Raw genomic sequence first — 24,039 nt, forward strand, 5'->3', positions numbered from 1 at the left:
TGGAGGCCCCGGGCTGCAGACCGCCGCTGGAGGCCCCGGGCTGCAGACCGCCGCTGGAGGCCCCGGGCTGCAGACCGCCGCTGGAGGCCCCGGGCTGCAGACCGCCGCTGGAGGCCCCGGGCTGCAGACCGCCGCTGGAGGCCCCGGGCTGGGAGGCGTCGCTGGAGGCTCCGGACTGAAGAGCGTCTCTGTAGGTTCCAGACCGGGGACCTTCGCTGCAGGCTCCTCACTGGATGCTCCGGGCCATGGATCCTCACTGGAGGCTCCGGGCCATGGATCATCACTGGAGGCTCCGTGCCACGGATCATCCCTACAGGCTCCGGGCCACGGATCAACTCAGGAGGCTTCGTGCCACGGATTAACACTACAGGCTCCGGCCCATGGATCATCACTGGAGGCTTCGTGCCATGGATTATTGCTGGAGACGTCGGACCATTGACCATCACTAGAGGCTTCCTACGGAGCGCTGGAACTGGTCTCATCAGACTGGGGAGACGCACTGCGTACCGCGTGCTCAAAGCAGGCACCGGCCTTACCGGGCTATGGAAGCACACTGGAGGTCTGCTACGTGGGACTGGCATGGGAGGCGCCAGGCTAGTAACACGCACCTTCGGGCTAGTGCGGGGAGCAGGAACAGGACGTACTGGGCTATGGTGGCGCACTGGAGGAAGAGTACGCGAAGCAGGCACACAGGGTACACTGGGTCTTGGAGATGCACTGGAGGTCTGGAGCGCACGGCCTGCACAACCCGTCCTGGCTGGATGGTCAACTGTAGCCCGGCACGGGCGGAGCGCTGGCACAGGGCGAACTGGGCTGTGCTGGGGAATGAGGGCTGCCGTGCGTAGAGCAGGCGCAGGATAAACTGGGCCGAGGAGACGCACTGGCGGCCAGATGCGCTGAGCAGGCACACTCCTTCCTGGCTGAGTGCCAACTCTAGCACGGAAACGCTGCGGAGCCCGTACCGACCGCACCGGACTGTGCGTGCGGATGGGCGAGATAGTGCGCATCACCCCGTAATGCATCGCTCGCCCCTCTGCACGCCTGCTCAGTCGTGCCCTCTCCGCCAGTACCTCCCTCCGGAATCTCGTGTCAAGCTCCGTGCTTGACTCCATTCTTGGCTCCGGTTTGCTCCACGGCTCTCTCCTGCACGCCCGGAAAGTTAAGTCAGGGCTCCCCCCTGACCTAGCCAAACTCCTCGTATGCCCCCCCCCAAAAATAAATGTTGGGGCTGCCTCTCAGTCTTGCCTTTCTGTGCATATAACGCCTCGTAGTATCGTCGCTCCTCTTTCGCTGCTTGGATCTCCTCCCTCGGACGACGATACTCCCCAGCCTGCCGCCATGGTCCTTTACCATCCAGAATCTCCTCTCAAGTCCATTCCTCCAGATACCTCTGCTGCTCCTTACCAAGCTGTTTGGTCTTCTTTTGGTGGGTGGTTCTGTCACAGGCGTCATATTGATGAGACCAAGGCGCAGCGTGTAGAGTGCTCATTCTTACTTATTTATTTTAAGAAAACACTTAAACAAAGAAAAACAAACGACAGCAAACAGTTCCGTAACGTTCAGACTATACGGAAAACAACCACCCACAAAACCCAAAGGAAAACAGGCTGCCTATGTATGGCTTCCAATCAGAGACAATGAAAGACACCTGCCTCTGATTGGAAACCATACTCGGCCAAACCTGGAAAATGAAACATAGAAAATGAAAACTAAAACACATCCCCTAGAAGAAAAAAAACACACACAAAACAACCCCCCTGCCACGCCTTGACCGTTCTACTATGGCAAAAGACCCCTTTTACTGGTCAGGACGTGACAATATGGCTAGAAAATAGTTTTTGAGTGATTTAAAGTGGCATAAACAAATTGAGCTACTTGAAAAAAACTTATTTGATAAATATTCAGGAGTCCTAATTTTTTGAAAAGTGGTGCTAAAACCAGCAGATTATATTATTCTTACAAAACGTTTCTGCAGGTGATAGATTGATGGTAGTTTGGTATGGTGTGTGCTGGCCCATATAATGTTACAGTAACTGATGGATAGGAAGATCATTGTGTAATAGAGATTAATTTGTCCAAGTATCCCTGTAATTTTGGCGATCTGAGAGGGTATTGCCTTTATGTGTGACAATTCATCATCAATCAGAATACTAAGAAAGCGGGTTGTACAGGCCTGATCAACAGATATATTATCAATATGGACCCCTATATATCTTTTCGTTGGACCAAATAATAAAACATTCTTTTCTTTTTTTTTATTCAGTGACAATTTGTTAATTTTAAACCACTTTGAGATATTACATAGGTCATCATTAACAACATTAATAAGGTCATTTAAATCTTTGTGAGGTTAAAACACACTTGTATAATCAGCAAATAATATCTGAGAGAGCACTTTGGATACATTGGGCAAATCATTTATATAAATCAGAAATAATAGTGGTCCAAGAATTGATCCCTGCGGCACACCACACTTTTTAAAATTTTATTGAACCTTTATTTAAATAGGCAAGTCAGTTAAGAACAAATTATTATTTACAATGACCGCAAACCCCGGCCAAACTCTAACCCGGATGACGCTGGGCCAATTGTGCGGTTGTGATACAGCCTGGAATCGAACCAGGGTCTTTAGTGACGCCTCTACTGTAGCACTGAGATGCAGTGCCTTAGACCGATGCGGTGGGAATCTGGTGGGAATCTATTCCTTTGAAAGTCACATATTGCTTTCTATCCTTTAGATAGCTGGAGAACCAAAGAGGTCATGCCCATAGTTTCACGTTTATGTATCAAATGCTTTTGAGAGATCCCCAAAAATATCTAATGTATGATCTTTGCGGTCATTTGCCTCATGTATTTCGTCAATTAAGTAAGTAACAGCCATGTAGGGCGAGTGAGATTTTCTGAACCATACTGATGTTTGTTGACAAAATTTCTATAGAAGTAGTAACAGTATTAGTATTGAAGTCTTACTAGGAACTTAGTAACAGTACTACTACCAGTATAGCAGTATATCTGTAAAGTCTCAGGCCTCTTAGAGGAAACAGATGTGTTCACTGACTTCCTCTGACTGGTCCAATCAGGCTCCAGAGATGGGGATAACAAAGTGTCATAGCAATTATCAGAGGAGCTCTCCCCCTGGTGAGGATGATGAAAGGGGGCGCGTGGTGCCGTGAGATGATTCTTTAAACTCCCCTTAAAAAAGAATGATATCATTAAAACATGGCGGCGTGTCTCTCGCGGGGCCACTGGAAGACGTTTAGACCCTCCGATCCAGGCAGATCAGCAGGTCCTGTCAGCCCAAGCTGCCGCTATTAAAGTGAGCCCATCAAACCAGGCCTCCGCCAGGGAATACTCCGCCATTTAAAACAGCCTTGATGAAGAATTCTTTAAGTACCCCTGGATTCCGGCGTGTCATCCCGTCCAGCTGTGAGAAAGATTTGATGAGAAGCGTTTGCCATTTGTGTTATTTACGGTCCAAGGCTTTTATGGTAACTGGTTCCTATTATTGGTTTCTATTAATGTAAAACATAAGTGAGCAGAAATGAGGCGTGGATCATCTCTTTTTATTAGCCCAGAGTCCCTCACCCCGGGCACTGAGATGGTGCACACACACACACACACACACACACACACACACACACACACACACACACACACACACACACACACACACACACACACTCTCTCTCTTATGCACACCCTGCTCCGGCTCCATCTGGCTCTTGCTAACAGGAATTCATTATAGAAGGCTGGGATGTCTAACACTGCTCCATGGATGAGATGAGCCTACATTATTTATCTGTGTTTTACCCTCACTAAGGACAGGGTTCACCCCCATTTCCTCTCCTCCCTCCGCCTCATCCCTCTCTTTATCTCTCCCTCTTCTCTCTCCTCCCCCTCACGCTCTTTCTATTGCTTCCTACCACTGCCTCTACCAACCTCTCTGTCTCCCTCCCTTCTTCTCTCCTTCCCTTTATCTTTCCCAGTCTCTCCCTTTGACTTATTGTCACCCTTTTCTCTTCACTTCTCTCCCTCCCTCTCTTTCTCTCCCTCCCTCCCTCTCACTCCCTCTCTTCCTCTTTCTTTCCCTCCCTGTGTTTCCCAGTGTTCTTGGTGTGTGTATTCTCCAGTAGTGTGAGTCCTGGCCTGTCCCCAGTGTGATAACATCAGTGGTGATGGATAGGTGGAGGTGGTTGTTTGGGAAGTGTTTGGGTCTGGTCAGGCCAGGGTGCTGATCCTGTGGTGATAGGACCAAGGACAGGGGCTCCCTGCTAGCTACTCTCCCCAACCAACCAACAGCAACAACAGCTGAAGGTCACTCCACTAAACAGCAGCTACTCAACAACACAACCACATTGAGAGAAGTTACAGGACTAAGGAAAGTTAAAGGACTACAGGAAGTTAGTGGAGACAAGGGGAAGTTACTAAACTAGACTGAGGAAAGTTACTTAACTGCACAAAGTAAAGGTACTTAACCAAACTAAAGAAAGCTCCTTAACTACACTAAGGAAAGTTACTAAACTTTAGTAACCAAGGAAAGTTACTAAACTTTAGTAACCAAGGAAAGTTACTAAACTTTAGTAACCAAGGAAAGTTACTAAACTTTAGTAACCAAGACTAAGGAAAGTTACTAAACTAGTCCAAGACTAAGGGAAGTTACTAATTAGATGAAGGAATTAGACTAAATTGGCTGTGGGTTTACTGCTAAGCCATAACTACCTGTGGGGGGACGGATCAGAGAGAGGAGAAAGAGAGAAAGAGAATGATAGAAAGAGTTGGAGAAATAGAAAGAGGGATAGAGGGAAAGAGATGGAGAAAGATGCAGAGAAAAGGAGAGAGAGCCGGGAGAGAATGAGGGAGAGACTAGAGACAAAGTGCCTCTGATTAAGACGTGATATCTAACAGATGAAAACCGGGAAAGACCACTGCAGGGCTTCTGACTTACATTACAGCATGTTTGATCAATGGAAAATGTTTTGAATGTTGGGAATGTATTTGTCATGCCCGCTAGTGTCTGTATAATGGCTTCCCCATCTTTCTCCTGTGTGTTAGGGTCCGTTCCGTGAGCCAGCGGAGGTGTGGGCTCAGAGACAGCGTGGTCTCGAGCCATCTCTGAGAGTCCAGACCTCCATCTCTGACCTGGAGCAGGCCCAGGACCAGCTACGCTCTGAAGAATGGAGGAACCGCACCATGGAGACCATGTAAGTACACACAAACACAGATGCAGCCTTTTGTCCTAATGGATAGCAGTTATATGCTACTTTTCATCACATGAAAAAGGGCAGTGTGTGTGTGTGTGTGTGTGTGTGGATAATGGACTTCATCCACCTCCTATGTGTGTGTGTGTGGCTCACACCTGAGCCTTTTGGGGAGACTGACAGCGCAACTGCAGCACTACAGCAGCACTACAGCAGCACTACAGCAGCACTACAGCAGCACTACAGCAGCACTACAGCAACACTACAGCAACACTACAGCAGCACTACAGCAGCACTACAGCAACACTACAGCAACACTACAGCAGCACTACAGCAGCACTACAGCAACACTACAGCAGCAACAGCACTACAGCAGCAACAGCACTACAGCAGCAACAGCAGCACTACAGCAGCAACAGCAGCACTACAGCAGCAACAGCAGCACTACAGCAGCAACAGCACCACAGCAGCAACAGCACCACAGCAGCAACAGCACCACAGCAGCAACAGCACCACAGCAGCAACAGCACTACAGCAGCAACAGCACTACAGCAGCAACAGCACTACAGCAGCAACAGCACTACAGCAGCAACAGCACCACAGCAGCAACAGCACTACAGCAGCAACAGCACTACAGCAGCAACAGCATTACAGCATCTGAAGCATCAGAACACATTCCTTCCACAACAGAACATAATCACAGTATAACAGAGGGTTATCATCACCCCACTTTAGACTAGAATGGCTATTTAACTCTGTAGTTTAATTACCAGCTCACTGTGTTATATTCAGACTATATTCAAACACAACCCTATTACCACAGCGTGCACACACACACATGAATGCATGATCCTACACACACACTATGCACACAGAAACACCACAGATAGTTAATGTGGGAATCCGATTATTCTCGGTATGTGTGTGTGAGTGTGTGTGTGTGTATCTGTCTGTGTGTGTGCGTCTGTTCGTGGGCAAAGAGAGACGCCATTAACCCCCTGTGTGATCCACCAGCCGCCAACACACACACACTCATTTCAACTAGACGTTTCAAGGGACCACACTGAACTTGCCTGTGTCCCCTCCTTGTCTCCCCCACTCTCTCTCCGTTTCCAGTTGAATGTGTCTCTAATGAGTTATCAGACTCTCCAGTGTAGCGTGATGATGATGGTTTTGGGGGGGGTTAAACAGTTAAAGTGGCTGAGGTGACAACTTCACATCTGAAGAGAACACTGTTACAGTACTGTAGGTCTGTAACGGGAGAATAGGGTTACTGTAACACGCAGGTTTGTTTCACAGGCAGGTTGACGTTTATTTTCATAAGTCTTGTCTTGGAGGCAGTACGGAGCGATTTCCCCTTAAAGTCAAAATTGGCTATATTGTAAAAATTCGTGTGCTTTTTGGTCTTAATTTAAAGTTAGGGTTGGGCATTAGGGTTAGCAGTGTGGTTAATGTTAGGGTTAGGGTTGCACATTTTGGGGAATATTCAGAGGTGGAAACTTTCCGTGGGAATTAATGGGAATTAACGGGAATATATGTGAATTAACGGAAATATGCAAATTAATATTAATACCATTTAAATGTAGATGTTTTTTGCATTGGATATATTTACCATATCATATGGAGACAAACATAAACCTTTTACCTTATCATAAGTAGACATAATTGCAAATGATTAAATCCTTCCAATAGAAAAAAATATATATATATATTTAGTTTACAAATTGAACTTTAACAAATTAGTTGACTCTTCACATGGGATGATTTCACTGAACAACAAAAGAAAGGGAATATTGAATGATCCCCAATGATCCATCGCATCTCCTAAAAACGTTTTCAACATACATCTGTAAAATGATAGTCTAGAAACTAAAGCTTTGGTTGTCTTCCTCTCAGGCTTCCATGTCTTGTCCCTGGACCTCCTCAATGTCCACCTCTTGATCAGACTCTGAGGCCTCATCTTCACTGTCACTTTCCAACCTGATTGAGGATGGCTCGTTGTCAGGCTCAAAAAGCCAAAGATTTGCCCGGATGGCCACCAATTTTTCAACCCTTGTATTGGTCAGCCTGTTCCGTGCTTTGGTGTCTGTGTTCGTAAACAAGGACCCGTTGCGCTCTGAGGCGGCTGATGTTGGTGGGATTTGGAGGATGATGGAGGCAACAGAGGAAAGAGCCTCAGATCCACAAAGTCCCTTCCACCAGGTGGCTGATGAGATATGTTGGCACGACTGCCATATTGCATCTCCATCCCAAAGCCCTTGCTTGGAAGTGTACTTCGCCAGACTGCCAAGAACCTTGCCCTCATCCAGGCCAATGTGGCGAGACACGGTAGTGATGACACCATAGGCCTTGTTGATCTCTGCACCAGACAGGATGCTAATGCCAGCATACATGGGGTCCAACATGTACGCTGCGGTGTGTATGGGCTTCAGGCAGAAGTCTTCACGCTTTTTGATGTATTTCAGAACTGCAGTTTCCTCTGCTTGGAGCAACAGTGAAGTTGGCAGGGCAGTACGGATTTTTTCTCTTACATCTGCAAGCAGAGTCTGAGCATCAGACAGGATGGCATTGTCTCCCTCAATCCGTGCAATTGCTACTGATATAGGTTTCAGGAGTTTCAGGCTGCTTACCACTCTCTCCCAAAATACATCATCCAGGAGGATCCTCTTGATGGGGCTGTGCATATCCTTATTCTTCTCACTTTACTTGGTGAGGTAGATTTCTGCTATAACTTGATGACCCGTCACATACCTAACCATTTCCTTGGCTCTCTTGTAGAGTGTATCCATTGTTTTCAGTGCCATGATGTCCTTCCGGAGCAGATTCAATGCATGAACAGCATGGCCAATGGGTGTGATGTGAGGGTAGGACTCCTCCACTTTAGACCAAGCAGTCTTCATGTTTGCAGCATTGTCTGTCACCAATGCAAATACCTTCTGTGGTATTTGCCCACAAACATTCGACCACCCATCAGAGATGATTGCAATACAGTCTGCTTTCTTTGCTTGACATTCACTTGAACTCTGTTGAACTCTGCATCCAGCAAATTAGTAGATAAAGCATGTCTGGTTGGAGGGGTGTATGCTGGGCGAAGAACATTCAGAAATCTCTTCCAATACACATTGCCTGTGAGCATCAGAGGTGAACCAGTTGCATACACAGCTCGAGCAAGACATTCATCAGTATTTCTCTGACTACGTTCCTCCATTGAGTCAAAAAAAACTTCTGATTCCAGGAGGACCATGAGCTGTTGCTATCGATAAGGTGTCCGATTCATCATTTTCACCTCGAATTAGAAGTAGAGGGACTTTTGTCAGAGATTGCTTGTTGTGAGCTCTGAGGGAACTTTATGCACTTGGCCAGATGATTCTGCATCTTTGCATTCTTCACATATGATTTGGCACAGTATTTGCAAATGTACACAGTTTTTCCTTCTACATTAACTGCAGTGAAATGTCTTCACACATCAGATAGTGCCCGTGGCATTTTCCTGTAAAGATTAGAAAAAAAATGTAAAAAAACCCCATACAATTCCATGTACAGATAAATAGTTAAGCAGTTAGATTAAACAACTCCTTGGTAAGATAAATGTGATAAAATGAAACATGTATGGAAACAGGTGAATTAACACTCCTCAGTTAACAGGCTCAAGCAAGCTAAAACCCACATGGTAGCAAAAACTAACTAGCAGAATTTGTTAACAAGTTAAAAAAATGATTTAAACACTCTTTGCTGTAAGCTACTATTTACTAGTTAACAAAAAAACATGTAGGTCATATTGTAATGGGCCTGTGTGTAGCTGGTGTAGAGAGTCAGGCGCAGGACAGCAGATATGAGTAATCAACGTATTTACTCATGTAATCACAAAATACAAACACGATATACCGAGCCCACAATAACGGACCGTGTACAAGACAAACAATTACTCACAAACAGGGGAACAGAGGGTTAAATAATCAATAAGTAATTGGGGGATTGAAACCAGGTGTGTAAGACAAAACAAAACAAATGGAAAATGAAAAGTGGATCGCGATGGCTAGAAGGCCGGTGATGTCGACCGCCGAACGCCGCCCGAACAAGGAGAGGGACCGACTTCGGCGGAAGTCATGACACATATAAAATATATTCACCCCGCCCAGTATTGTAATCAAAACTTACCAGAAAGCATGTAGTCCTTGGCTCAGACAGTGTAGTAGTGTGGGCTCAATAGCATCTCATTAGTGTGCAAGATCTTGAGAATCAGCTGTACATGTGATGGAAAAATGCATTGTGCATGCAGAGGGTTTGCAATTCCATTGAATTGGGGATAGTTTAAACAAAATATGCCACAAGACCTAGAATTGCCTTATGTGTATCCCACAAAAAAGGTCCACTGTTATGAGCTAACTTTTTTGATGAATTCATGCAAAATTCTCAAAATTCCAGGACTTAACTTCCCATTCTGACCACTCTGCAGTGCTGCCTCCAGAACAAGATTCATGACAAAAAAACGCTTCACGAATGCTAGTGGGTCGTTGTCTTCAGTACATGCTCAGATGGGAGTGTATACATATGGCCACTTATTGAACAGGATGTTACCAAATGAAGACTACTGAATACAAGCTATAGTACAGGACAAGTGAGCTCTGCCTAGACCCAGAGAAGACAAAGAGACTGGAGATGTGAGAAAGAAAGCGATGCAGTTCTTTCGTACCCTGGTCACACACAGCCTAAAGCATCTGAGAGTCCAGGTTTAACAGGCACATTATCAGTCTCAGTTGACTGAAACAACACAGTTTGCACACACACACACACACACACACACACACACACACACACGTCTGTCTCAGTTGACTGAAACAGCACAGCTTATGTAGTCACACACGGACACGGGAGACTGATCAACTCAACAACCTCCCCCTGCTCCTCTCTCTCTCTCTCTCTCTCTCTCATTTTCCTATCCTCACCCTCTGCCGGTTTTTGGTGGCAGTGTCTGTGTGTGTGTGCTCGTATGCCCATGTGTGTGCACGTATGCCCGTGTGTGTGTGTGTGTTGTCACCGGGCCCGGCAGCTCGGCCTCAGCCCAAAGATCCCTGGTGAGGAGTCAAACTTTCCTTAATAGCCCTGAATGAATAAAAACTAGCCTATTAAAAGGCAATCGGGAGGCAATAAGAGCTGTGAGTGGAACCAGCCGGCGAGGCATGCCCGGGCCCAGTGCAGCCTGGGACATTGGGGCCACATTAATATCACGCCGCTGATGTCCCTCCCATGTGCACATTAGCTAGGACTGCTGGGTAATCTGTCTTGTAGGGTCTCTGGTGGCCACAGTGTCTTTGGCTGTGTTTGTGTTTGTGTGTAGACGTGTGTGTGTGTGTGTGTGTGCGCGCGTGCAGGACCATCGCTTTAACTGACCAATTCCAGGCTTGTCATGCCACCTTGTGTGGTGTACACGTCCCTCTCTCTTCCTTGTCTCTCTATAAATATGTATAGTAGGAAATGAGTTCACTAGCTCTTGAATACATCACACTAGTGATAGATGCTGATTATTTATTTGCTACATGCATTATATTATTGGCAAACACAATTTCCACACAGACTGAGATGTTAATGTAAGTACTATTTTATTTAACTAGGCAAGCCAGTTAAGAACAAATTCTTATTTACAATGACGGCCTACCCCGGCCAAACCCTAACCTGGATGACGCTGTCCCAATTGTGCGCCGCCCTATGGAGGACTCCCAATCATGGCCAGTTGTGATACAGACTGGAATCGAACCAGGGTCTGTAGTGACGCCTCTAGCACTGAGATACAGTGCCTTAGAGCGCTGCGCCACTTGTGAGCCCACTATACATACGCCGACGCTACTATACATACGCCATATCTAAAAAAGTCAATGTGGAAAGAGTATCTATTGAGTAGTGTTTTAATACTAACCCAGCTAGCACATTTGGTTCCTTGACAGTTCTGGGAACGTAAGATTTTGGTCTCCCATTGGTTCTGGGAACGAAGCCATAAGTTTCGTGACCGGTAACGTTTTTAAACGCTCTGAGAACGGAAGTGATTATTTTGCCTGTTCTGGGAACATACATTTTTAGGTTGCAGGGAGGTTCTAAGAATGTTTTACTATGGTTCCCTGAGAACATTTTTCAGTAAAATGTTGAATAACATTGTTACTTTAGGTTAACTGCTTTGAGCTCAGATAGGACACTTGGAAATTAATTTGCTTAGGTATTAATCATGCAAACCTATTTCTTTTTTTATTCTGGCACTGCGTCAGTGAGATTCAAACCTTTTGAACTTCTGCTCTTTATCCATAGAATTAGTATACTGCGCCACCAGGATGGCAGGCAGGTCACCTGTAATAAAAATAAGTATTTGGTGTCCATCCATGTCTGAGGATGTCGGAAGATGACATGGAAACTGACCACTAGGGGCAACAGTGAGTAATGGAATCCAGGTGAGTTCGGTGAAGCGCTGGTGCGACTAACGATGGTGACAGGTGTGTAATGATTAGCAGGCTGGCGACGTCGAGCACCAGAGGGGAAGCGGGAGCAGACGTGACAGTACCCCCCCCACACCCACCCACCCCCCTCTAGGGGCTCCACCTGGCGTCCTACCTGGACGAGCCTGACCGGCCGAGGCGTGGGAGCCAGCCGAGGCGTGGGAGCCCGACGAGCTGGCTGAGGCGTGGTGTGGGAACCTGTCGAGCCAACCGAGGCTTGTGAGCCTCTCGGGCCAGCTGAGGCATGGGAGCCTGACAAGCCGGCTGAGGCATCCCGGTTGCTTCGGCAGCAGCACCCGGACCCAACATCACCAACAAAAAAACTCCATGATGCTTCCAATTGTGGTGTATGCATTCTGTAACGGTTCCGTAACTACAGACGCTGTGAGATGGGAAGCAAGTATAGGGTGAGGATTTAGACATGAAACTAAACAAGAACAGTGTCTGGACAAGAGAAACAAAACAACATCAATGCAGATATGGGAATGAAACTGAGGGAGTGACAGATATAGAGGAGGCAATCAATGACGTGATGGAGTCCAGGTGAGTCCGATGAAGCACTGACGCGCGTAATGATGGTGACAGGTGTGCGTAATGATGAGCAGCGTGGCAACCTCGAGCGCCAGAGAGGGGGAGCGGCGGCAGATGTGACAATCTAATTCTGACGTGAGACTATGAGAGTTTGTAAAGGATGGGTCTAGCATACCATGTTTTTTTTTTAAATCATACAAAGCTGTTCATTTTAGTCGATTCAAACAGACCCCATTTCAAAGGAAACAAGCACTCAACAAGCACCCACCTGAACAAACTTAATAAGATAGAGGCTATGGAGAGTTTGTTGGCGCTGATAACAGAATGTGTATGTTTTTAAATAACATTCTTATAACGTTATTTGAATGTTACTAATGTTGTAGTTTTAATGGAAAGTGTTCTTAATGTTCTGAGAACATTACTTTAAACAGAACCATGAGGAAACCTGTATGAAACAATATGCTGAATTACTGAAACCACCTAAAAAACATATGGTTCTCAGAACGTTATGTGCTAGCTGGGTATCCTGCACCATTCCCAGAACTTTCGTGGGAAAGTTGTTTGCAAAATAACCATAGGACAACCACACTCTCACCAAGCTCTAAGAAACATATGGTTCTCAGATCGTTATGTGCTAGCTGGGTAGTGCCTAGGTAGTGTGTTTGTTTGTTTGTTTGTTTGTTTAGTGATGTACTCAAGTTGACCCCCCCCCCCCACACACACACACACCTAGTGCACAGGATAAATATTCCCCCAAGCAATGTGTCTGGGGTGTAATTACAAAATCAACCTGATGGAAATTAACAGCTGGCTTTCCTCCTCAGCAATAGCGATTTACTCTGAACACCAGCAAGCAACAAAAAACAACCACACACACACACACCTAACTCTTATATATAGTGATAAGCTCTGCAGACAAGAAGTCCCATTTGGCTGCAAAAACACACACTATAGAGCAGGGATGGGCAACTCCAGTCCTCAGGGGCCTGATTGGTGTCACACTTTGTCTCCATCCCTAGCAAACACAGCTGATTTAATCAAATTGCATTCTAAACTGAAGATCATGATTAGGTGATTATTGGAGTCAGGTGTGTTAGCTGGGGCAAAACTGTGATACCAATCAGGCCCCTGAGGACTGGAATTGCCCACCCCTGCTACAGAGGCTCTTTTGAGTGTGTGGGGGGAATTTGGATGGAAATCAAACGCGTGTGTGTGTGTGTGTGTGTGTGTTCAAAGGGAGTAGTGATGGTGTGTTTCCTGGGTCATTTCCACTGTGTGGTCCAAAGCAGAGATACAGAGAGACATGAGACAAGGCCTACATCATTAGACTGGACCAGCAGGCATTCATGTAATATCAGACTGGGATGGAGATGAAGAGAGGACCCTGCCATCATGGAGGGAAGCGGGATGAAAGGATAGAGGGATCGAATAGGAGGCCCATACTGAATGTTGTGTCTAGGAATTGTCTTAGAGATGGGGCTTAGGTTTACAGAGATTGGACTGTATTTTGTTTTGAAGGTGCACTGGATTCTATCGAAAACAAGTAGATACCTCATGACATTATTGTCGATGTTGTTGACATGAGACTTCATAGGTCCTCTCCTTCTCTCCAGGTTCCAGCCGTTCTCTAAGGCCCATCAGAACAGGAGTTATGAGAGGATGCTCCACACCTCCTCTTCCTTCCAGCCTGTCCCCTACGGGACCAAATACTTCAGAGAGGAACACCAGGAGAACCTGCAGGGGAAACAGGTACCAATATTGTTTTCTTTGTGTATGTGTTTTCCCCCTGGGAATTCCTGTTCTTCGCACATCATCCTCTATTCATTGTGTATTATTGAAGACAACCTTTTTTGTTGTTTGGACATCCCGCTATCTTTTTGACTCTATTGTTATTTGAGATATGAGTCCGTTCAATATCTGAAGACACACACAGCCTCAGTTTTAAGAAACAACACTCGCTTTTACCATGGAGAGCACTCTAACACAACCTCCCAACTTCAGCTATACACATTTGTCAAACCTGACAGCAATTTAATAAATCCATGCACTCTCTCACGCGCAAATGCACACACACACACATACACACAATCACAACCCACACATACGCCCTGGCCACAGTCAAATCCCAACCCCCCCCCCCCCCCCCCCCACACACACACACACAATCACAACCCACACATACGCCCTGGCCACAGTCAAATCCCCACACACACACACACACTCACACACACCTGCGGGGATGCATACGTAAATGAGTGGGCTGTGGCAGCAGCAGTGTGGTCGGCCCCCCGGCCCCAGGCATTAGGTAATTGAGTGTGTCTTTGCTCAAGGCCTTTCATGGATCAGGGTTTTTTATTAGCTCTGTTCCCAGCAGCCACAGCCCCGCAGCGCACACACACACACACACACACACACACACACACACACACACACACACACACACACACCAATTGCCTGGAAACGAGGCAAATGAGAGAACACTTTGCCCAGAATGAGATAAACAAGGCGGCACGCCACAGGGTCTCCCGCCGCTGACGGCAGGGGCAGGATATGTCGCGTGTCTCAGCAACACTGGACACTTTGCTAGGGGGATGTGCGTGTTGCGATGTGTCACGCAGGGTTTCCGTCATGAAAATGTTGCGTCGGACATTTGACCGGCAGCATTTTAATTGACCAGACATTTGAGAAATTTACCGGACCCATAATGCATTGGGTGCGTAATCTGATTAGGGCGTCTACCCACGCTGCTCAGAGTGACAGAAGTCACAGTCACATGTAGATTATGGTAATTCATATTAACAGAACATGCAAGTCTAGGATGCAACTATGTACGTCCTTCTTACCGAATTCCGATGTGCACTTTAAAGATGTTAGATTCACTTTCCACATGTACTTTTCCTCAGCCAACAAGATGAGTAACGAACAGCAAATCCCAAGCATATATCAATCTACTATCCCCCATAGTAGAATAGTTAACCAATTATATTGGTCAGCTTGTCGAGAAAAAATTGCCTATACCAAACAGACTCTCGGATGGTTGTGGGACAATAGATCCCAAATGCGTACAACCAATAGAAACAGGCTACAGTAAATAAAACAAATTAAAAAGCAATGATTCTGATGCAACAGATCAGAACATTTAGCTTCAAATGTTGCAAAACGATTATTTCTTCACATTATAAGCGCAGCAATGCGCACCATACCATAGGCTACGCCCAAATTTTGGTTTCATAATACAATTAGCGGGAAAACACCATTGTCAAAATGAGAAATTTAGAAAGAGGGGAAATCTAAAGATGCAAGAACTATAGATTGCTAATATGACTAGGATTGTGCCTTTTGGCTACTGGACACTGAAGGAAAGTTGATGACCAATAGAAGCTGAGAGAGAGAGAGGGGCTACTGGTTTCAATGGCATATGGAAGTCTTTATAAAATAATTGCCTCCACGGATATGATCGGACTTTGCCAAGGCTACTTTGAAGCAACGTAAAACATGCCTCATAATATGTCGTAAAACGTTCAGGTTTCAAACAATGAATATATGTTTTCAAAATGCATTCTGCCTCCAGCTCGTTGCAAAAGTGGTGTGTGACGTGCTGATGAAGCCTTCCTTCCATTGCCTATGCGTTTGAATAGCGAATGGAAAGAGCGCATCATTTAAGATACCAGTTGAGAAATAGGCCTAGAAATCGTAGCTCTTTTTAATCGTGGCCGTCCAAACTTTTTTTTAACACACGATTGCATTTGGAATTGTTGCGCAGTGATGGGGCTTATAAAAGCGCTGTCTGACAGATTGTCAACTCAAAGGCTCTGGATCTGTATGCTGTGTGTTTGTGATAAATACGATACATAACGAATATACACACGGCAATTTAATTCCACTAAATTATGCAAATGAACCCATAGACCAATAAGCATGACCGGCCAAATGTATTTACACACGACTGGTATTTCCATCAATTAATAGGCTTAAAAGCAATATTTCGCAAAGGGATTTTTTTTTCTTCTCACGGATAATCAATCAAGTTGATTTAGAAACCCCTTTTTAAGTCAGCAGTCATTAAGTGCTTATACAGAAACCAAACCTGAAACCCCAGAGAGCAAGCAATGCGGCTGTTGAAGCACGGTGACTAGGAAAAACTCTCTAGAAAGGCTGGGGAAAGGCCGTCCCCAGTCCATCAGCACAACCAGATGGACTGGGGACGGGGACAGCCAGGAGTATAGTCAGGCCAGGTAGTCCTGAGATATGGTCCTAAGCCTCAGGTCTTCCGGGAGGGAGGGAGAGAGAGCGAGATGGGAGAATTAGAGGGAGCATACCAAAGATCACACGGAACACTAGATGAGAGAGAGAAAAAAAACAGCAAGTCTGGGACAAGGTAGCATGACTGATGAACAGGTCAGGGTTCCATAGCCGCAGGCAGAACAGCATAAACTGGATCATCAGCACGACCAGATGGACTGGGGACGGGGACAGCCAGGAGTAGTCAGGCCAGGTAGTCCTGAGATATGGTCCTAAGCCTCAGGTCTTCCGGGAGAGAGAGAGAGAGAGAGAGAGAGAGATGGGAGAATTAGAGGGAGCATACCTAAGATCACACGAAACACCAAATAAGACAGGAGAATTACACCACATATGACAGACTGACCCTACCCCCCTGGCAGACTATTGCAGCATAGATGCTAGAGACTGAGACAGGGGGGTCAGGGGACACTGTGGCCTCGTCCAAAGTTACCCCCGGACAGGGCCAACCACGCAGGATATAACCTCACCCACTTTGCCAAAGCACAGCCCCCACACCACCAAAGGGATATCAACAGAGTATAGCCCACGAAGATCTCTACCACCGCATGAGCCCGAGGACAGAAAGGCAGTGACTCAACCAGGTCGAGTATAGCGAAAAGCCTGGCACGACGTGATGCACCCCTCCTAGGGACGGCATGGGAGAGCGCGAGCAAGCCAGTGACTCAGCCCCCGTAATAGGGTCAGAGGCAGAGAATCCCAGTGGAGAGAGGGGAGCCAGCCAGGCAGAGACAGCAAGGGTGGTTTGTCACTCCAGTGCCTTGCCGTTCACCTTCACACTCCTCAATCATAGGACCTACTGAAGAGATCAGTCTTCAGTGAAGACTTAAAGATCGAGACAGAGTCTGCGTCTCTCACATGGATCGACAGACCATTCCATAAAAATGGAGCTCTATAGGAGAAAGCCCTGCCTCCAAAAAGACTGCATCTTGTGACCGTAGCGTAGGTGTTGGTATGTACGGCAGGACCAAATCGGAGAGATAGGTAGGAGCAAGTCCATGTAATGCTTTGTAGGTTAGCAGTAAAACCTTGAAAAATTGTCTTCTAGTCAAGATTCTAGCAGTCGTATTTGGCACTAGCTGAACTTTATTTAGTGCCTTATCTGGGTAGCCAGAGAGTTGGGCATTGCAGTAGTCTAATGTTAATGTGACAAAAGCAGGGTTTTTGGTTAACCGTAAAAATCTAAAGGGACATGATTAGAGAGATCATGGGAAAAAGCCACACTTGACCGTTGCACTTGAATCATTCCCACGGTGAATAGCTAGGCCTGCTACGCTATGAAACCACACAGTATTGCAGAGACTTTGATGTTACCGGCCACAATTGATATGGTGAAAACAATGCGTGGGGAGGCAGAGGCGCAGAAACTCACATCAATACCTTTGTCAGATAACACCGTTGAACAAAGAATTTATCCTATTGCTAGCAATCAAGAGGAATCTCTGACGGAACGACTCAAAAAATTCCCAGCTTATGCGCTCCAAATGAACGTAATGCCCATAGATTGACCTTTGTTTGCTACACGTGCTATTCACGAGAACATTGTTCTGTCTCACGATTCCCCGAGCATGAAAAGGCACAGGGGATGTTCAGTGTGCTCCGTGGCTATATTGGTGAAAAACAGATTCCATGGGATCGAATGGTGGGCTTTTACACAGATGGGGCTCTATCTAAAGCGGGATGGCGAGCAGGCCTCTGCACTCTAGTTATGAATGTGTGAGAGCAACTGGTGGCAACAGAGCTGAGCACAGAACTCAGAGATATACTGCAGCAGGTAACTTCGATTGGAAACTACATCAAACCACATCCACTGCACACACCTGTTCACAAAACTATGTGGAGATATGGGATCAAAGCATGCCAACTTTCTATTTCACACCGAGGCTTGGTGGTTATCGAGGGGGAGTGTGGGAAAGATTTTTCGCGTTGACAGAGGAACTGTTTGTTCTTAACTGACTTGCCTAGTTAAATAAAGGTAAAAAAATTATTAAAAAAATAAAAAAGATAGGCTAATTGACATAATTTGAGTCAATCAGAAGTTTCTTAAGCCATGACATAATTTTCTGGAATTTTCCAAGCTGTTTACAGGCACAGTCAACTTAGTGTATGTAAACTTCTGACCCACTGGAATTGTGAAACAGTGAATTCTAAGTGAAATAATCTGTCTGTAAACAATTGTTGGAAAAATGACTTGTGTCATGCACAAAGTAGATGTCCTAACCGACTTGACAAAACTATAGTTTGTTAACAAGAAATTTGTGGAGTGGTTGAAAAACAAGTTTTAATGACTCCAACCTAAGTTTATGTAAACGTCCGACTTCACCTGTATATTGTTATTTTTTACTGCTCCTCTTTAATTACTTGTTACTTTTATCTCTTATTCCGTATTTTTAAAACTTAAAACTGCACTGTCGGTTAGGGGCATTTCACTGTAAGGTGACTACACCTGTTGTATTCAGCGCATGTGACTAATACAATTTGATTTATTGGAGAGAGAATCTTTCAGAAGCAAACAATGCCCCCTTTCCCTCGGCAGTGCATGTTTCTAACAGAAAACAGCATCAGTAAGTGTCCCACACGAGTGATGACTGCTCACCTCCAGCAGTTGGAAGAGGACTTTGGGGCCTACTTCCCAATCCACTTGACTGTGATCCTGGCTCAGTTGACATGCCAGTAAGTGAAATTGAACAGCTGATTGAGCTGTCATGTGACCGAATGCTGCAGACAACGCATTCCCGGGTCACTACGGAGGAGTTTTGGTTCTTGACTCAAAGGGAATAAATCCCCTGCCATCTCCCTCTGAGATTTAATGCCGCTTTCAAAACAACTAGGACCTGGGCGCTTGGAAAACTCTGACTTCCCGACTTCAGTGCGTTCAAGACAACTGGGAAAAATGGTTTTGAACGGTCATCCAACTCGGAATTCCTTTCTAGAGCTCCGACTTTCCCACCTGAAGATCACTGACGTCATGATTTGACCTTGGATTTTTCTGAGTTCCCAGTTGTCTTGAAAGCGCCATAAAACTCATGGTACCCTTCGCCAACTCATATCCGTGTGAAGCTGGATTCATTGCTCTCGTCTGCATTGAAACCAAATATCGATCCAGGTTGGATGTGACAGCAGAGATGAGGTGTGCACTGTCGACCACGCCCCCTGACTTTGAGAATCTCCGCACACGACATGGATCAAGCACACCCATCTCATTAGTGGTGGTGAGATAAGATACATTATGTCAGACTAATTAGCAATTGACTGCCATAGCCCCATATAAAAAAAAAGTAAACATTGGCTGTTAATTACATGATTATTTTCACCCGGTTGGTGTCGCGCGAATTTTCAGATATCAAAATGGGGTCATGGGCCAAAACGTTTGGTAACAAACACCAGGTGTAGGTTAAAAGGCATTTTGGGAATATGTTTTGATGTGGGTGTATTTTATGGTTCAGGGGACTGGTTTATTCCTCTCTCTCCCTCTCTCTCTCTCTCTCTCTCTCTCTCTCTGTCCTCTCCGTCTCTCTCTCTCTCTATCTCTCTCAATTAAATTGCCTTTATTGGCATGGGAAACATGTTTACATTGCCAAAGCAAGTGAAATACATAAACAAAAGTGAAATAAACAATATTCTCTCTCTCTAGCTCCCTCTCGCTCGGTCTGTTCTCTCTAACTTTAGAGGTGACTGGGGGAATGTGTGTTTGTTGCAGTGTGTGTGTTTCTGTTTGTTGTTGTTGTTGTTATTGTGAGCCCACAGGCTGGCCTGATCAGTTAGCCTGCTGGAGAGCTAGCAGCCCACCGCTGATTAACACACGGCGTGGAGGAGACGCAGCGCTTTGACTGGATTAGGGAGCACACGCGAACATGCACGCACACATGTTTTTGAATTCAGACTTTTTTGGTGGTTTTGTAAGTGAGCACAACCACAGATGCACTGTTCCGACAGACTGCGTTTGTTGCGAGTGTTACCACATAGCTGGCTACTTGGAGATCTCGCTTACGATATTCTAGTCATTCTGTCTCTCACTTCACTTGTGTTGCGACGAAATCCGGTTCCCCCAAAACACAGGTACAACCATGGTAAGTACTCAATGTGAATGTACACACGGTGTATAACTCAACGTACAGTATGAAGCTATCAAATAAACACATGGCTCACACTTGACCACTTGGTCTGGCCATTTGTCTGGCCTACTCTGGTCGGATTGTGTTCTCTGATACTCTCTGAGGAAAACTCAACAGTCCTATTTCACCCAGACGGAGGAAGTGAAGATACCACTCACAGTTTAATCAGAAACCACCGAGTCATTACCTCACTCCAGTCTGCCTCTACTTCTACCTCTTATGGAAAAGGGCTTTTTTGACTCCTTCATTTCTCAGCAGGGAAGCTTTTTTTTCCCATGATGATGATGATCCCAAGCTGGGAAACATAAATTGATTCTAAAGAGGAAATTAGATGGTGCTTATTACACTGTCTAACTAGTAATCCTCTGTCATTCGTCTGGCGTGTGATGAATGTCCTGCTTTCTGCCTACCTCTCCTGCTTACCAATCAGGTGGCGTCAGAGAGAGCCTGCGCGCACACACACACACATACTGAAACACACACACATACTGAAACACACACACACAGTGATGCTTTGATACACACAGTGAAACAGACACTCTCACGCACACACACCTACCTGGCTGTCTAATGAATCTCTATCGGCCTGCGCTCCTCTCCCATTGACTGAGGAGAAGATAATGATGGATATGGTGATTTTCAAGTGCATTTCTGATTAAATTATACCCATTTTTCTATTCTCTCTCGCTCTCTCTCTCTCTCTCTTTATTCTTACTACCTCTTTTCTCCTCTGTGTGATGTGTGTGTGTGCTTGCACGTGCGTGCATGCGTTCGCACGTCTCTCTGTGTGTGTGTTTGTGTATTTGTGCATGTGTGTGACACACACACACACCAACCTCGATCAGTGTTATTTCCCCAGATTAGCATGCGTTAACCCAGGGAGCAGGCAGGCAGGGTGATTTATCTGAATGCAGCAGGTAGATAAAAGAGGAGATGCAGCAGGATTACAGCAGATCCACTGTGGCTCTGTCTACAGTATCTCTGATACATGGCTAGTGACCTTTACACTGACACATTCTACAGCACTCAGACCACAAACTCAGACCACAAACTCGCACCACAAACTCGCACCACAAACTCGCACCACAAACTCACACCACAAACTCAGACCACAAACTCAGACCACTAACTCAGACCACAAACTCAGACCACAAACTCAGACCACAAACTCAGACCACAAACTCAGACCACCAACTCAGACCACCAACTCAGACCACCAACTCAGACCACTAACTCAGACCACTAACTCACCCTACTAACTCACCCTACTAACTCACCCTACTAACTCACCCCACTAACTCACCCCACTAACTCAACTGTTCTGAGAGCAACCAGGGCTGAGGAAATGACCCTGTTGGATTGAAGCAACTCTTTTGTTGGGCTTTCTTTTTTTAACATAGGTGTAGTTTGCCTAGGCTGATTGAAGTCGATTTTTCTTGGAAGTCGTTTGAAATAAAAATGATTTCTATTTGGTATTTCTATGTCATGGTAATATATCATGGATAAGCCATGACAACAAACCCATTTCAACTCATTCAACAGTCTTGTATAAAAGCAATGGTTATTTTAGGGGAGCTATCCACATACCCCTAGCCCTCCATGTTCTGCCATATATTCATTGGTTTCTGGTATCAAAAGAAAAGGAAGAGTACTTTATTGATCCAGTTTCCTTACAGTCCATGAAATCTACTTTTTCCCAACCCCTCCTAGTCTGGGTCAGCGATGTTGTGTGGGTGCCATTTCTCCCGTCTCTTCTCCAGTAGGATCTTCATTTGATCACTCTGTTGCAGGATATCTTTCCTGCACTCTTCTTAGTCATTTAGCAGACACTTTTATGACTGCAATGCAGGAAATGGAAAACTTGTCGTGTATTTGAGGTTTAAAAAGGCTTCTGAAGTTTGACATTTCAGACTTGATTTTCCCTTACAAAAAATGTATCAACTCCTACAAAAATGTCCATGAATTATAATCCATATAATAATTCACATTTCCTGTTGCTGCAGGATTATGAACTAAATGACTACCGCCCTGTAGCACTCACTTTTCCTGGACTTTGACGGGCCGCCCCCAGGTGGTAAAGGTAGGAAACAACATCTCCACTTAGCTGACCCTCAACACTGGGGCCCCACAAGGGTGCGTGCTCAGTCCCGTCCTGTACTCCCTGTTCACCCACAACTGCGTGGCCATGCACGTCTCCAACTCAATCATCAAGTTTGCAGACAACACAACGGTAGTGGGCTTGATTACCAACAACTACGAGACAGCCTACAGGGAGGAGGTGAGAGCACTCGGAGTGTGGTGTCAGGAAACAACCTCTCACTCAACATCAACAAAACAAAGGAGATGATCGTGGACTTCAGGAAACAGCAGAGGGAGCACCCTCTGAGGCTGCTGTCTACATTGAAACCCAAACACCGGCTACTTTAATAAATGGATCTCACTAGTCACTCTAACAATGCCACTTTAAACAATGCCACTTTAATAATGTTTACATATCTTACATTACTCATGTCATATGTATATACTGTATTTTATACCATCTATTGCGCCTTGTCTATGCCGCTCGGCCATCGCTCATCCATATATTTAAATTGACATATTCTCATTCACCCCTTTTTAGATTTGTGTGAATTAGGTAGTTGTTGGGAAATTGTTAGATTATCTGTTAGATATTACTACACTGTCGGAACTAGAAGCAAAAGCATTTCACTACACTCGCATTAACATCTGCTAACCATGTGTATGTGAGCAATACAATTTGATTTGATTTGATGTTCCTGCTGTAGCAAATTGGCTCCAATTAAGATCCTACATCTGTATACGGCAAAACACACCGTAATTAAAACAGCAACACACTCCATAATCTACAGACGGCACCACTGCACTCCATCAATTAAAAGGGCAAGACACTCCATGTCTCTGTTGCCTGCGGTGGAGGTTGCGTTGCCGTGTGTGTGTGTGTGTGTGTGTGTCAGTGAGCACCATCTCTTCCCTCTCTCATGTGGCTGTCTCACTGTTGATTGCTGCTCTGCAGTGACAGCACTCAGCTCACCTAATGACCTCTCATCCCCCTGGTGATGCTAGCCATGATGATGAGGAGGATGATGATGATGAGGAGGATGATGATTATTTCCTGTCATCGTCAGTGAAGGTCCCCAGCTCTGCCACGTCAGGCTGCTGTCACCGAGATGAGATGCGGATAGAAAGTCCCCTCTATCTTTCCCTCGCTCTCTCCATCTCTCACTCTCTCTCTCCATCTCTCTCTCTCCTTTGCTTTCTCTCTCTCTCTGGTAATTAGTGTGTTTGCTTACCGCGTGTGTCACCGGCAGCAAACGGAGAGCACAGCCCCTGTATCAGGCTCAGAGGGCTGCTAGAGTGGACAACCTCAACCCTGGTGTCTCCCCAAATCTCCCT

General features: G+C 45.7%; 1 protein-coding gene across 2 annotated transcripts in view; it reads left to right on the forward strand.

Moving 5' to 3' along the window:
- spata17 (spermatogenesis associated 17) overlaps nt 1–24,039 on the forward strand; it is a 57,201-nt gene that overhangs the window by 17,008 nt on the left and 16,154 nt on the right. For both annotated transcript variants that reach the window (XM_029713863.1, XM_029713864.1), the window contains 2 exons: nt 5,053–5,201; nt 13,825–13,960. In XM_029713863.1, coding sequence (XP_029569723.1) covers nt 5,053–5,201; nt 13,825–13,960 — 285 coding nt within the window. The remainder of the gene's footprint in view (nt 1–5,052; nt 5,202–13,824; nt 13,961–24,039) is intronic.

This window comes from Salmo trutta, chromosome 25 (genome assembly GCF_901001165.1).
Source record: "Salmo trutta chromosome 25, fSalTru1.1, whole genome shotgun sequence".
Taxonomy (NCBI): domain Eukaryota; kingdom Metazoa; phylum Chordata; class Actinopteri; order Salmoniformes; family Salmonidae; genus Salmo; species Salmo trutta.